Source organism: Phytophthora sojae (genome assembly GCF_000149755.1).
Source record: "Phytophthora sojae unplaced genomic scaffold PHYSOscaffold_5, whole genome shotgun sequence".
In the NCBI taxonomy this organism is placed as follows: Eukaryota; Oomycota; class Peronosporomycetes; order Peronosporales; family Peronosporaceae; genus Phytophthora; species Phytophthora sojae.
In genome coordinates, this window is record NW_009258119.1 from 3,311,037 (window position 1) to 3,325,786 (window position 14,750).

The 14,750-nt window shown below is 56.3% G+C and overlaps 6 protein-coding genes across 6 annotated transcripts; 3 read left to right on the forward strand and 3 right to left on the reverse strand.

The window, feature by feature from the left end:
* Positions 1–746: 746 nt before the first annotated feature.
* Positions 747–5,432, reverse strand: PHYSODRAFT_301896 (hypothetical protein; the record flags this gene model as incomplete). The annotated part of the gene is made up of 1 exon (XM_009530797.1): positions 747–5,432. The coding sequence occupies one exon, from the start codon at positions 5,430–5,432 to the stop codon at positions 747–749; it is 4,686 nt and encodes a 1,561-aa protein (XP_009529092.1).
* Positions 5,433–6,177: 745 nt separating this feature from the next.
* On the forward strand, positions 6,178–6,864 carry PHYSODRAFT_286299 (hypothetical protein). Its single transcript, XM_009530798.1, has one exon. It carries the CDS (start codon positions 6,385–6,387, stop codon positions 6,682–6,684), a length of 300 nt encoding a protein of 99 aa, XP_009529093.1. The 5' UTR covers positions 6,178–6,384; the 3' UTR covers positions 6,685–6,864.
* A 1,052-nt stretch (positions 6,865–7,916) lies between these two features.
* Positions 7,917–9,141, forward strand: PHYSODRAFT_504760 (hypothetical protein; the record flags this gene model as incomplete). The annotated part of the gene is made up of 2 exons (XM_009530799.1): positions 7,917–8,218; positions 8,475–9,141. Coding segments are annotated over 2 exons (969 nt in total), but the record flags the coding sequence as incomplete, so codon positions are not given.
* A 1,164-nt stretch (positions 9,142–10,305) lies between these two features.
* PHYSODRAFT_286300 (hypothetical protein) lies at positions 10,306–11,640 on the forward strand. The gene is made up of 4 exons (XM_009530800.1): positions 10,306–10,372; positions 10,514–10,558; positions 10,630–10,989; positions 11,067–11,640. The coding sequence occupies exon 4, from the start codon at positions 11,097–11,099 to the stop codon at positions 11,631–11,633; it is 537 nt and encodes a 178-aa protein (XP_009529095.1). The 5' UTR covers positions 10,306–10,372; positions 10,514–10,558; positions 10,630–10,989; positions 11,067–11,096; the 3' UTR covers positions 11,634–11,640.
* Positions 11,641–12,748: 1,108 nt separating this feature from the next.
* PHYSODRAFT_370029 (hypothetical protein) lies at positions 12,749–13,084 on the reverse strand (the record flags this gene model as incomplete). Its single annotated transcript, XM_009530801.1, has 1 exon — positions 12,749–13,084. A coding segment is annotated over one exon (336 nt), but the record flags the coding sequence as incomplete, so codon positions are not given.
* A 538-nt stretch (positions 13,085–13,622) lies between these two features.
* PHYSODRAFT_507019 (hypothetical protein) lies at positions 13,623–14,135 on the reverse strand (the record flags this gene model as incomplete). Its single annotated transcript, XM_009530802.1, has 1 exon — positions 13,623–14,135. One exon carries the CDS (start codon positions 14,133–14,135, stop codon positions 13,623–13,625), a length of 513 nt encoding a protein of 170 aa, XP_009529097.1.
* Between the last annotated feature and the right edge of the window lie 615 nt (positions 14,136–14,750).

Below are 14,750 nucleotides of genomic sequence, written 5' to 3' on the forward strand. Positions count from 1 at the left end.
CGGCGACTTCTTCTTGCACCCTCGCCAACGCGCGGACTGCTTCCAGCTCCATGGCACTGAGATCCGCCTCGCTCGCGTCACACCAACAGCCTCTTCCTCCCTGCACCTCGGCCTCTGAGGGCACTGACTGACGCGACCCGGGCGCAAACGAAAGTCGCCGCGTGCGACGCGCGCCGTAATATTTCGGAGGGAGGGGCCCGATGATTTATATGAGCGACGCACGGGCTCCCTCCCTGCAAGGGCACCTTCAGACGCGGCGGCGACTAGCGGACGAGCCAGGATGGAGCGGCTTATTCGTCGCCGCGTTGTAAGACGACGCGTGGGTCGTCTGCATGCGGCGGGCTCAAGCGGCACGCACTGATCTACATCCGGTACAACGGAGACTTGAAGCTACATACACCTGCAGAGCCCATGGCACAGCCAACCACACCAGCCTTACATGATGTGCTCCGTTTCATTCTTCTAGGCACGTCAAGACGGCACGCACACTTACAAGAAAGAGCGGCCAGCTAACGGCGACGACCCCGTACTTCTAGCGTCCAGCCCAGCAGCAGCAGCGTTTGTGCTGTCACCGCCACCGCTCCATGGGCTGTCAGCTCTCCGGCTTGAATCGGCCACCGCCTTCGCGCTCCCTCCCTACTGCTCCATTACGTGCTTGATGCACGCGACCCACTCCTCGTAATGCGCCTCCGTCACAGCCTGCAGCAGGATCCTACGTTGTAATTCAACGGTCAACACAAGAAGAGTCAAGTCACAGCGTCAGCACGCACGCTACTATCCAACACAGAACAATAGCTGGTTGCTCCATACCTGAGCTGTCTCCGCTTGTTGCCCTGGATGAAGACCTGGTACAGCCGGTCTAGAATAGTTGCGCTGCCCTCCTCCTGCTGCCGCTCTTCAGGTGACTTGAGCGGCAGCTTCGCCTGCAGATCCTCGACACACCACACCACGCGCTCATACTCGCCGCGCATGAGGTTATCCCAAACCAGAGCTGCGAGCTGTTCATCAATGCTATGCTTGGTGTCCTCGGAAGGGAGCGGGTGAGAGTACGACGAATCATCGAACTGTGGGTGCTCCCAATCGCGCGCGACGCGTACGACGTGCTGCGCGAGCACCCACTCTTCTTGATCTACGCACTCCTTCAGCAGCTCAGCGGCACTCTCCATTCGCAGAGGCAGCGATGAACCTGACGCCGTTGAACACTCCTCCAAGATGAGCAAGAAGTTCGCAGCCGTGCGTAGCTCTGATCGTTGTTGGCAGATCGCGAGTAGATCCATGGGGTCCCCTGCAGCAGGGAACAGCACCTTCAGGCGTGATGGCTCGCTCTTACGCGCCACGTGCGCTACAATCTCGCAGTACTCCGCGATATCAACCTCCGGTTGCTGCTCTCCTTCCCCAGGACGCAGTAGCTGGATAGCAGTGTGTAGTTTGTCCTCTGGACACCGCTTCGCGAAGCACGCTTCCAGCATGGAGTGAAGGAAAAGCTCCTGCGTAGGAGTAGACAAGGCAAACTGCTTGCGGACGCCATCCAACACCAGACGCGCCCACGAAAGCTGCTCGTTCTGGACAAGGAAGCACAGCAACGTGTGGAAAATGGGCTGCACACGAGCAAACACGTCGTAGCACGGGAGCAGCACGCCCGAAGGCACGTACACATCTTGTGATACACCGACCAGCAGTCCAAATGCTTGTTCAGCACCAAGCACCTTCACGTCGAAGTCAAACCGCAGCATGCCATCCTTCGCAGACGGATCGTCCACCGACGTCACGCATCCACGCATGTTGGTATACCCGTCCTTGAGGGGCATTCTACCAGTACCCAAGCCAACACCAGTTCCACTGGACAGGAAGCCTTCCAACGCGATCCCGTACTCGCTGATAACTTGCTCGTACAATTCAGCGGTGGCAGGTGCTGTACCAAACTCAATCTCGTACGTTTTCGCTCGTAAAGGATCATGGCAAGCCAAGAAAGTCTCCAGCCGACGACTGTCCTGCTCAAAAGCCCTGGTGTGCGTCATATATACACCGTCTAACAACGGTAGCCACACCCTCATGCCTTCAGGACCGTACAATCCGTAAATGAGTCGGCAGGGAGCTGGCCATGACGCGCAGGCCTGTGGCGTCACGAATAGTCTGGCCATTGTACTCACGTTGGAACACAATAATCGTTGCGACCGATTCTCTGGATCCCACACAATCACATCACCTGCACTGTCGAGGAATGCGAATCGCGGCAGTACTTCTTCCGGTGTGTACTGGTCGGGAACTTCGCCCCCCACGAGCATGTTCACGAAGCTCGATAGCCAACCTTCATCGTCCTGCTCGTGCTCGCGCTCTGCTTGATACTTACGCTGCTGTTGCTCTCTCAACTTTTCATCCTGAATATGTAAGAATCGCGGCAGCACCGCGAAATTCAGAATGCTGTTTCGCCTGCACGTTCCAATGGGCTGGGACTCCACTACCCGTGACGGCAAATTGACTTGGCGCTTGAGCTGAATCTCCATTCTGAGGTCGTTCTGCTTAATGGTGCCCCCGTGCTTGAGGTCAAAGCACCATAATTCACTCCTCGACACGCAAAACAGATTCTTCTGCGCGTTGTCACTATCCATGATGTAGAAACAGTCGTCAGCGTCGTCCCCGATAGAGCGCCCGCCTGATACTGCTGCTGCTCCTCGACTACGCGCGGCGTTATCGCCTTCACGCGCGAACACCAACTGCTCCAAAATCGATTCCTCATCCAGATGATTCCTAGGATACGCCTGCAAGTGCAGCGACTGGTGCTTCTCACTAAATCGCGTGAAGTTCACCACAATCGCGTCTTCGCCCACCCACAGCAGCGAATACACGAACATGTCCTGCTCATCGTTCACGTTGCCGAACATCCGCCACTTTCCTGTCACAATATTCAGCAAGCAAAAGCCTCTTTGGCCAGCCACTGCCATGTGATTCCCGCTTGCACTCAGAGCCACAAGGCGGAGAGGGCAGCACTTTTCGAACTCAGTTGGCACACTCCAGTTCACGCAAGAGGTCAGCGCGCATGGATCGTCAAGTGAGGACGCAGCCACCAAGCGAACACTCTTGCTTTCAAGCAAGGCCAAATGAGACGATTTACCTCCAGAGAGCGGCACGGTTTTAGCGAAATCAAATTCAGCAAAGGCCATAGATGATCGCTTGCGCATCTTCACGAGTTCTCGGTGGGCGTGCAGTTCCCTGAGCCTCTTCTGCTTCGCGAGGTAAAGCTTCTGAGCGAGCACTGCGTTGCCGTATTCCGTGATTACATTCAGGAAGTGGTTCGGATTCCACACTGGGAATAGCGCAAACAACAGCTTCACATACTTGTGTTTCGCCACACGAGTTGAGGTTCCCTGAATCGCCTCCCACCCGTCAAACTTCGCACGCCGCTCAAACTCCATAAGAGGGGGGCGCTCTTCCAGATCACAGTCTCCATGCAGCGCCTGCATACGCAGCGCGTACTCGCGAATACACAAGTTCTCATCTTCCAGCATGTGAATCCCGTGCGCATCCATGAACTCGGACGCAGACAGCGCCTCAACAGCCAGAGGGAAGACGTCCTCCCACTTCAGACGCATGAATGTAAGCGCCACTTCTTCGTTGTCCGGCAGCTCCTTGATCACGCTGACAATCTGCTCGAAAGGCAGGTTGACCACCTTCAAGTCATCATTGATCCCTACAAGCAGGTCTCCACCTTGAATCTGACCGCACGCTTCAGCTGGGCCCACACCGCCGTCAGCTGGCTTCGTAAAGCTCTTGTCACTTCGAACCCAGGCACCACAGCGACCGGGGGCTCCAGACAGCGACAGACACAGCCCATCTTCTCCCTTCTGCACTCTGGCCTCCACCGTCTCGAACAGATTCGAGGCCTCGGTCAGCTCCACGTTGTTCTCCTCTTCAACTTCGCGCAAAATTTCGTCTTCCGGCAGCTGGACGAGTTGGGTCGACTGCTCTCCACGAGGCACCACGATCAGCGAGTTGCTCTCCTGCGCCCACAATAGCGTGTGCACCCCGAACGCGCACACTTCTTTGATGTTGTGCTCGTCGATCTTCTCGGGTCGCTCCTGGTTGTGCTGCGGCAAGCTCGACATCAGTCGGCAGCCGTCGGTGGAGAAAAGTGAGAACCCGCGCAGCTCGTAGCCCACGACGATGCTCCGGCCGTCGTGCGACCACGCCAGCGCCGTGACAGACCCGACGTCTTCGGGCGTATAGCCCCAGGCCACGAGGCTCAGCTCGCGAATGGGCTCCAGCGCCAGCGCCAGCGCGGACTGCGTCTTGACCTCTTTATTATCATCCGTAACATTTTTCGCCTTCCCAATCGGCCCTGCAGTTCTCAACGATAGCCGAAACAGTGACACACCGCCGTCCGACCACCCGAGTGCGAGCCTGGATCCGCTGGCGTCCAACTTGGTGGTCGTGCAACGACCATTACCCGACGACGTCGTCGTGGCATCCGTCTCCCTCTCTGTGTTAATCAGTGACAGCAGCTGGTCGATACTCTTCTGTGCCGGAGACAGCAGCATGATGAAGCACTTGCCGCCTTCGAAGCTGGCCACGAGATACAGCGACGCAATCTTGGACGGCAGGTCGGCTGACGCGCACGTGAGATCGTAGCAGCTCGGCGGCTCGGCGTCCTCGGGCACCGCCAGGTGGGTGCGCACGTCGATCTTCCAGATCTTAGTGGCGTCGCTGCCGGCGCTGAACCACGAGGAGGACGAGCCGTCGCTGCCGTCCAACGACTCGGCCACTTCCACGACGCTGATCATGCCGCTGGCCATGCCCACGAACAGGTACTTGCTGCCGGGCACCGCGCTCATGGAGGTGGCCACGTCGTCGTAGTCGCTCTGACTCGCGCCCTGGTTGAGCGGGTAGTCCTCCACGAACTTGGCCGCAAGTTGAAGCCCTTTGCCAATGGCCGCCGCTGTGCTGTCCGCCTCCTCCTGCTCCGGCTCGGCGAACGACGGCTGGTCCAGCATGGCGTTGGCGTCCACCGCAAGGTCCTCGGCCGCGTGGCTGTCGTGGCTCTCGGCGCGCTGCAGCAGCTTGTGCAGCCCATCGAAGGCGTAGAACTCGACGGCCTGCGAGTCCTTCTCCACGACGGCCAGGCGGTCCCCGGAGACCCACGCCGCCCACAGCTGGCGGGACGCGCTCTCCCGCAGACGTCCGTCATTGCCCTCCTCCCCGTCCTGAGCGTCCTCCGCCTCCAGCGCCTCGATCCACTGGCCGCCGCGTCGACAGCGCGCCAATAGACGACACCCCGTGCCCGCCAGCCCCAGCGACGCGCTCCACAGCGCCACGCGCGAGGACGTGACGCGCGCGAGCACGCGCTGCGACGGGTGCATGGCCACCGCCACGTCCTCCAGCCGCTCGCGCCCGCGCGCCACCGCGTAGGTGCGCGGAGGCCCGCTGCAGAAGAACATGGGCCTGCCTTGCTTCGCTCTGCTACAATACACGTGGATCGATCGAAGTGACCGTGGTTTGTTCGGTCGCGGATTGGAGGCTTTCGGTGGTTGGATGGTGACAATAGTCTCCGATTGTGATTGGCTCCCTTTTTAGGCTAATGGAGCGATTCCACCGCAGTGTTTTGAAACTTTAGGAAGCAACGTTAGTGCTGCTATCGCAGACCAAATAGGATTATATCCGTGGTACGTCAAGTCAAACGATGACCCCTCTTGACATCTAGCTGGTATATTTTCTTGATCTCATTCGTCCCAGCGCGAGTGTGGATGAATGTATCGCTACGGTGATCGGTTTACAAGGTATTTGCGAAAATGAGTACGAGATGGAGCTGAACAAGGTGGGAACATTCCACATTCCACCTGACAAAGAATTGGACGTGATGGACGAACGAGCTATATGTGTGGGCAGATCCAGCGGTGTGCAACCGACGACACTGGTACGATTCAGTATATATATTCGAGCAGTGAACGAATTGAAGTAAAGATAACGATTGAGGCGGACTATATGTAATAGCACTAGAGATAAGCCTTTTCATTTTCAAGTATAAAACTTCTACAAGCTGCAAGCAGATCTCAGTTCGCATTTTTAATTGTGTTTTGTAAAGCATTGCCACTTGATATCTGGCATCTACAGTCTTAAGGCCAATTTCCGGGCAGATGCTGCGGCTGCGAAGCAGGCGAAGGAGATGACCGTAGCTCATAAGAAAAGTACTTGCACTTGTACTTGTAAACGTTAGTGCGCCTTACGCTTTAGGGAAAAAGTGACCTACACTCTCAAAGCGTGGTCCACACCACTAACTCCAATAGTGGGCGGCCACTAATTGAGCTCCTACTGTCTTCTCCGGCACGATCAGCATACGTCAGCAATGAATGGCTCCCCCTTCGCGGAGACGCGCTAGGCCTTGGTGGCGGCATGTCCGCTGCTTCCGTCGCCCGTTTCGGTCTTGTAGTCTTGGTTCAGCTAGGTACTTGGGTCACAACTCCTTTGCCCGGCAACTGCTGTCGTGGCCGCAACAAACCACGCAGTCTCAGCCAGCACGCCCTTGTTCTTCGGTCTTGTGTTGTTCCTGCGCCTTATGCTGATCCCCTTGAGCACCTTCCCTTGACGGTTGACGGCTGCAACAGCCCCCCCTCGCGGGCGCTCGCGCCTCGCCGCCGAATCAGCTTCCTGGGCGATGCCGTAGTCATCAACACACAGGAAGTCGGTGGCTGAGCACTGAGCGCGCTTGGTTTGTCCGCTATCGCCGCCGCGAGTCGTACCCGCGTCGAGTTCTCAGCCCAGAGACACTAGTCTCACATCCTTGTCCGTCTAAGAACTGAGGGCGTCCGCGGCGGAGCCGCATTAGCGCCCCCGAGAACGACGCCGCGGCGCCGCTCCCCGGGAGGGCGTCACCCCAACCCGTACCAGGATTAAGAAAAGCAATCAATTAAAATAAAGAGGGAGTTTATACCAAAATCCTTCTATCCCAGCCTTCGCCGAGCCCTAGTTATTCCAGAAAGCACGTGTTCAAAATCTGAAAGAGGGGGTACGGTACCCCGGGTACCCCCTCTTCCAGATCTGTGATTTGCCGACAAGATTTATTCTTGCCCTTTCTTCGCACTTTTGAGATAGTTTTTGGATTCTAAAACCTACGGGAATCGCTCCAATCACTTCGTCGAATTTGGTACTCCATTGGTCGAATTGGTGTACCAAATTCCAATCACTTTGTCGAATTTGGTACACCATTGGAGCGATTCCCGTACGTTTTGAACACGGACTTTCTGGAATAGAAATAAGATTCAAAACGCTACAGGAATCGCTCCATTTGCATCCATAATTTTTATATTTTTAATATTTAAAAATACGTTGAAGCAAGCTTTTCTAAGGCGCCATTCGCTGCGCCATCTTCGGGGGTAGTCTCAAATTTCAACCACAGAACACGTACCCGGCTCTAGATGAGCTCATGCACTAGCCGCTAGAATAGGATGCCAAGGTAAATCGGCCTAAATGTCTAGTATTATTGGTAGGTGTTTTGGCCCGTTTATGAAATAGTGTCCTAGTCATACAGTTGTCGATTGTAGTCATTCCGTGGCGTTATATCTGCTTATTCTCCATACAACTCTATATTGAGTGGGTGCAATTCAAGTAGCTACAGATCCGCGAGCGCGCTCATGAGGTGTTAGGTGCTCGTGCTCGCTCCCGCGACTCGCGAGTACTCTCGCTCAGCTCGTGGGATGTTAGCCCAGACTTGATCCTGCCACTCTGCAATCCGCCTCACAACGCTTCGTGCTCCGGACATGGCTGCCATATTCAGCCCGACGATGCGAATCATGCAACTCCACAGCGTCTTGTTCATGGCGATCGCAGTTCTATCGACATGCACCAACTTGATTTCTGTGGCCATGGGCTCGACGGGATGGTAAGCGTCAGTTATCACTCCTCTCGATGTCGATGTCGAGTTATGTGACGGTCACACGCAGCGACGCTTAAGGACTCGCGAGCACGCCATCGACGACGAGGAAGAGAGGGTCTTGGATGTAAAAAGCGCCTTGTCGAAGTTCGCTGGCAAAATGTCCAAACATCCGAAAAACGAAGAGGAAGTTTTCCAGCGCTTCGTCCAATTGGGACTTCTCAATGAAAAATCCAATCTATTCGAGAGTCCGCTGTTCCAGAATTGGGCTAGCTCAGTTGCAAAAGGGTTCAAAACGAACTCTACCGGGGCCGAAAGGGCCATTGCTGCGGCATTGATGAGGGTGCGCAGCGACAAGTCCTAGCGAAAATGGTCGTAGAGGCGAAGCAAGAGGCGAGTACCGAGAGTATGGCTACCAAACTGGAGAAGGCTCAGATGGAGAACTGGCTGGCCAAGGAATACACTGTGGATGACGTGTTTCGGGCTCTTAAGCTCGATAAAAAAGCTACGTTTCCTTTTGGGACCCGCTGGTGAGCACCTGGATGGAGTATGCGGATATGACGAAGGCCAAGACGTACGGGCTCCTGCTGGCAAAAATGAGGGTACACGAGAGCGACGCGAATCTGACCACGATGTTTATTGGGGCAGAGAAGAGCGCGGACACGAAGGACCTCGCAGTGAAATTGGAGCAAGCTCATATGTCGGATTGGCTCCGTAACGAACGGTCTGCAGATGAAGTTTTCAAGCTTTTGAAGTTGGACGATGATGTGGATAACGTTCTGAGTAACCCCTTGCTGGGTAGCTGGATGGCTTACGTTGAGAAGTTAGATGGAGATCCGTACATGCTCTTGCTTGAGAAACTCAAGACGTCCGAGCTCACAAACACAGCCAATAAGCTCGTTATGATGCTTAAAGAAGCGAAGGAAAACCCCGTTACACGCGCCGTTGCTACTAAATTGGAGGCAGCACAGCTCGACAAGTGGCAAAAGGAGGGGGAAACCGCGGCTAGTGTGTTCAAGCTGTTGGACCTGGACCAGCATAAATTCTTGTTCTTAGACTATTCCGATGTGCGGGCCTGGGTGACCTACGTCATGAAGCTGGATCCACTAAAGTCGGACGACACGATATTATCTGTGTTGACGTCACACCATAGCGAGCCCAATTTATGTCACAAGCATGGAGCGATGCCCCCGACATGGCAGCAAAGTTTGAAACAATCCTTTTCAACAAGTGGCTCCTCGAGAAGAAAACGGCGGATGACGTCTTCAACTTCTCGCTGAAGAGGTATCACCAAAGTAGTTTTTGGTCACACTCGAACATGAGCATGTGGGTTTCCTTCGTGAAGGCGGTGGATAAGGAGGACCCGTTCAACACGATGCTGTGTTGCAGAAACAACTAACAAAGGAGCAACTCAAGACCGCGCTGTACCGGGGATTTGAAGACCCTTCCATGAAGTCACTTGCCTCGAAACTGCTTGTAGAAATGCGACTGAGTGAGGCGGTATCAGTGAGGGACGCTTTTGTTCGATTAGGCTTGAACCAGGCCAGTGAATCATGCTTTCTTTTTGAAACGGAGTGGTGTGCAATTAGAGGATCAACAGTAGCATAAGCTCAGAGCACATCCTTATTACAATAAACTGTTGTCATTGCGTGAGTAAAGCAAAATCGTTGAGCGATCGAATCGCCTCGAAGATGTGGCGCGACTTCTTGATGCTACTGGCAGGAGGTCGTAGTGTAGGATGGCTGTGCTAAAACTACTTTAGGACTCCTGCTTCATCGCGCCAACTGCGTGCAATGAGGTACTGCCGTAGGCGTAGAGCAAGTAGAAAGTCGAACAGCCTGAAGGATAAATGTGCACTTTTACAGATGCTTCTCGTCAATCCGCCAAACGAGAGGGCTATCCGCCCAAATTCGGGAGGATTAAATCCGCTGAATATCCGCCAAAACGACGCCTCTTGTGTTCCTCAAACGCAACAGCGGATTGTGTAATCCGCCAAAACGTACATATTCGCCAAAATGGCCCAAATCCGCTGAAATTCCTGTCTGAGGAACACACCCTAAGTCCTTACCCGAATACAAGTCCCCTCGTCAGAATCGTACAATTTGAGAATTAGAAGGCCGGCTTATATTCGGTAAATCCGTTAGTATTTGGTACAATTATCAATGGACGCCTGCCAAATATAGCATAGTCGAGCGGCTTATCTGCAGCGAGTAAGCCCGACTTAAAAAAGATATATGTCGCTTTATCGCAAAAAATCTCTACCACGAAGGTGTTAAAAGTGCTACCTGTGTCCGACCGATAGTGTCCTAAATAAGGCTGCTGCTACAGTGACGTTGGTACAGTGAGGTGTGTACCCGTCACTTTGCCTCGGACACGCCGAGCGCGTGAATCCTTCTAGATTTCCTCATTCTGACTTTTGCGCACGTCGGGCACAAGCCCCTCCCGCCACGATGGCCACCGAAGACTCGGACGTGCTGCTGCTGCTGCTCACAGACGCCTTCGTGAAGCAAGGTGAGGCGCTGCATGTCGCTCGCCGTGAGGGCTTCCGCCTCCTGGTCGAGGAGGCATGGAAGTGGCGATGCGCAGCCGCCATTACCTCACGGCCCAATGCCTGGACATGCCCTGTGACTCTGCGTGGATGGTCCTGTACAGATACGGAACTGACATCAACTTCCTAAACGCCACCAGCCTTACCAAGTACGTTGAACTGCAGGTGTGTTGCATCAGATGCGTATATTAACAGGACATGAATGCTATGAATGCTACAGGTCTTCCTTTCACCAGCTACTGCGCCGGTTCACTAGCTACTACTACATCCCGCGCGCCCGCTCCAGGGGCCGACCGCTCAAGCTCCGATACCACCACCAGGTGTTGGGGCTGGTCCTATGCTTCTATGTTGGCTCCATGGAGCTGAGCAGCTTGAGCATGCTGTTCGGTGTTCCTCCGAGTACATTGGCGCGGACCCTGTGACGGGCTGAGGAAGCACTGTCCAAGACACTGGACAACTACGCCCCGCACGCATCGCATGACCGTCACCCAGCCGCCAGACTGAGCTGGCGAAGCTCGTCGGAGCTCGAGAGTCTCTGCTGAAGCACACCTTCGGCTTCATCGATGGGAAAAACTTTAAGGTGCACACAACGCTCATTATGAAACTGAATTGTATTGCGATAAGTTACAGCTACGTTTTGTTGCTATGAAGGTCCAGCAGCCCTCGAACGCTGATCTACAGAACTCCATGTACAATGGCTGGCTGCACTCGGTGTTTGTCACCGGGACGATCTGCTTCGCGGCAGACGGATGCATCGTGTGGGTCAAGCACAACTGCCCCGGGTCGTGGAACGACTCCGACACGTCGCTGGGCTTCAGGAACAAGTTGCTGGACCCCGTGTACTGCCCCGACCCGCGCAAGAACGTCGTCTCGGACTCGGCCTTCCCCCATGGTCGGCCGCATCCTTACGCCGCTCAAGGACGGCGACCTCGAGCGCCTGCACCCGTCGCTGAGGAGCTCGGCGCGGACCATCCACAACGCCATCACCGCTGTGCGGAGTGGGGCATGGGATGCGTTCAAAAGGTTTACAGTCGCCTCAATCTACCACTACCTTACGAGCCGGCACTCCGTGGGCTCAGACTGAACAATTTGTTCCGCTTGGCAAACTACCGTGTTCGCACGGTTGGCATCTCGCAAATCCGCACAACCTTCGCGGGCGAGATGGAGCTGCCAACGCACCTGTATTGCTACTTTGGTCTTTGTAATGCATTACAATACATGTAGTTGTGCTGCTTGATGAATACACTTATGGACTTTGAACGTACATGTCTGTCTCGAGCTAGTCAAAGCAAGAAATTCACGTTGCTGTCTATAGATCTACCACGAAGTTGTAAGACATGCAAACCATGAGCTTTGCTGGTTAAGAAGTGCAAAGACATCGAGTTTTTCATGGGTAGGAATCGGAGCATGTACAGCAACATGAGTAGTTCATTTGTGAGCCTTTAGAGCTACGAGCTACACTACGTCGATGAAAATGAAAGAACCTCACTACCTTGTCCATGATCTGCTTCCGCTGGACGCCGTCCTTGCCTCAATCTTTCTTCTTCAAGGCGCCGATCAAGATCAGCAACTCCTGGGTGCGCGCACGCGCCTCTTCGCGATCGCGGCGTGCGCGCTCCTCCATCTCCAGCTTCTCTCGGCGACGACGTTCCTCCGCTTCGGCCTTGGCTTCGGCCTTTTCCTCGCGACGCCGCTTCTCCTCGTCGGCACGACGCGCCTCGGCCTTCCGTTCGTTCTCCTCGCGTAGCAGCAGGATCGTCTCCATGATGCTGCCACCATGGTGTGGGCGTTGGTTTCAAGGCCGCTCAACTTGTTCTTGAGCGCGGTGGTGGCCTTCATGGCCCTGATGCGTTTGGCCTTTGCGAAGCTGGCCTCCAGCGTCTCCTTGTCCTCCTCGAAGGTGCGCTTGGCGCCCACCGCATCCCGGAAACTGGTAAGATCGGTGCCTCCGAGGCGGTTCGAGGAGGTCTTGTACATCGTGTCCTTCTTCGGGTTCCCTGGTGATCGTCCTTGGTCGACTGGCGTCCCCGTCGAGAGACCGCCGTCGCTGGCAACGACGGTGGAAGGGCTCTTGCGTTGCTTGGGTGGCCCCCCAGAGCCAGACTGCCGGCCATTTTGAGGTGCTCGAAGCGGCGCCGGACGCGGAGTACGAGCATGGGCTCCGAGCTCATCGCTGGCAAGTGGTGCCGCCAGCAGCTCTTGGAACCCGCCTCGACTGGGTGGGGCGCTGGAGCTCCTGGAGTCGCCCGTACGGAGCCATCTGTGTCGAGGTGCTCGTCGTGTCCGGTGCCACTCTCGGCATCATGGTGCACGTTGTCGCCTTCACCGCCCTCGAAGAAGTCGTCGTCGTCGGGGTCAGCCTCGAACGAGAAGTCGGGCTCCACGAAGCCCTGGTCGCGGCCGGCCTCGTCGTCGATCTCGATGACATTGGCCTTGTCGTCAATGGCCTGCTTGGCCTCGTTGGCGCGTTTGATGCGTGGCGGCATCTCCGGCATGCGCGTCGGCTTGCGAGCACTATACAGCGTCTTGAACTTGCGCCTCAAGCTCTCGAAGTCGCGCTCCGGTGCTCCACGGGCGCGAGCAGCGTTGTAGGTCACCACAAGGCGCTCCCACTCGTCTCGGCCCAGCGGGAGCGCCTGCTCGACGAGGTGTAGGAGTCGGTCAATGGCGAACATCGTGTAGTTCGTGCTGCCGGAGTTTTTGCCCATCTGTAGACACACGAAGCACACGACGACAATCAGGCAGGCAGCCAACCAGCGAGGGAGTGAAGTAAAGGAGGAGGGCGACGCACGGGGGAAGGAGCTTGGAGAGGAGGTGCGGGAGTGCGCTTGGGCAGGAGGCTTGCTTGCGAGCTGGCAAATAGCAAAGTGAGAGACGCCGTCGACCACGGCGGCATGCAGGTCATCTACCGAGAAGCAATACTCACCAGCCATGCGCCGTCGATCTTGAAAGGCTGCCGACAACTTCAACGCGGGAAATCCGCGCGCGTAAAATGCCGCCAACGCAGACAACTGGTTCAAAACATCGAAGGGACTTGGAGGATGCGCCTTCGCGCCCAAAATCAACGTCGTTCACGTCGAACACAACACCCACGTCCTGCAGCTAAATAAAAAAATGAACCCATCGTTACAGTCACCTTGATTTCATTCATCTCATCATGCATGTTTCTCATAGACCGACCTACACGTAGCGCTTGGCCCTCCTGCAGCGTCTTCATGGATCTTCCTCGTCCTGGATGTTGCTGTGGCGGCATTCAGCCGCTTCGCAGCGGCACACGAACCAGAGGTCGTCGCCGTAGTCCACGGTCACCTCCTCGCCGCGACAGATGTCTCGCGTAGTCACCACCACCACGGTCGTGCGACGGCCGTTAGACAGCTCGACGAACGCAGCGGCCGGCCTGCATGAATGATTCACGAAGCGCATGAGGCTCCCCATGCGCTCCGCGTTGATTGCAGCGCAGACGCCGGTCGCCGGTTGCTCGGGCCGCTGCTTCAACACGAGCCTGTAGCCCCAGTTGCGCGGTCGATTCGCTCGAGAAGCGCTCACGTGCTCTATCTCCCCGAGGTACTGGCCGAGCAATTCGCCAGCGTCGATGACCTCGCCGGCCACGATCCCCAACTCGTGCGTGCGCTGGTTGCGGCCGAGGAAAACCTTGGACGAATCTTCCAGGCCGTTGCCGCACTTCCCCGAGTACGGACAGCAGTTCGGGCTGCAGAAGATGTGCATCAGCGCGTTGCGACAGGATTCCGTGCGGCACGGGTTCCAGCAGTTGCAGGATCCGACGTGGCGCACCACGGGGAAGATCGTAGCCAGAGGATTGAAGCTGTCGTGCAAGTGCGCAACGCTATAGGGCCATCGCGCTGGCGCGAAAATGTCGCCGGGCCGCGACGCATGATGGCGAGCCAGCGGTGCAAGATCCACCGCGGATGGAGTCGCCGCTTGCTCGGCGGCAGCACCACGGATGACGTGCTCATGGACGGAACGAGGGCGCGCGTACGGGGCCGCGGCTTCTCGGCGTGCTTAGCGGCCTCGACCACGTGGGTCATTCGTCTTGGTCGTCCTCTGTCGCGGCGGGGATCTTGGTGGTGCCTCCAGCAGCACTGGAGACGAAGTCGTCGGGCTCGCATACGCACGCGCCGGCTCCTTCGGCGGCGTCTCCCGTAGTGGCGGTGTCTCCGGTGGTCGTTGCGCTCTTGGACCGACGCTTGGTCCGCTCCGGAGACAGCCACGGCGGCGTAGCCGTCCCCGTTGCGCTCGCTTCGCCGTCTCCTCCGCAGGGTCGACGGCTGTGGCCATAGTTCGGCGTCGCAGCGACGTTCGGCGGCGTGTTCTCGTCACTCG

Excerpts from the sequence above, each read along its gene's own strand:
- PHYSODRAFT_286299 (XM_009530798.1), top strand. The coding sequence starts at position 6,385 with ATGTCCGCTGCTTCCGTCGCCCGTTTCGGTCTTGTAGTCTTGGTTCAG.
- PHYSODRAFT_286300 (XM_009530800.1), top strand. The coding sequence starts at position 11,097 with ATGTACAATGGCTGGCTGCACTCGGTGTTTGTCACCGGGACGATCTGC.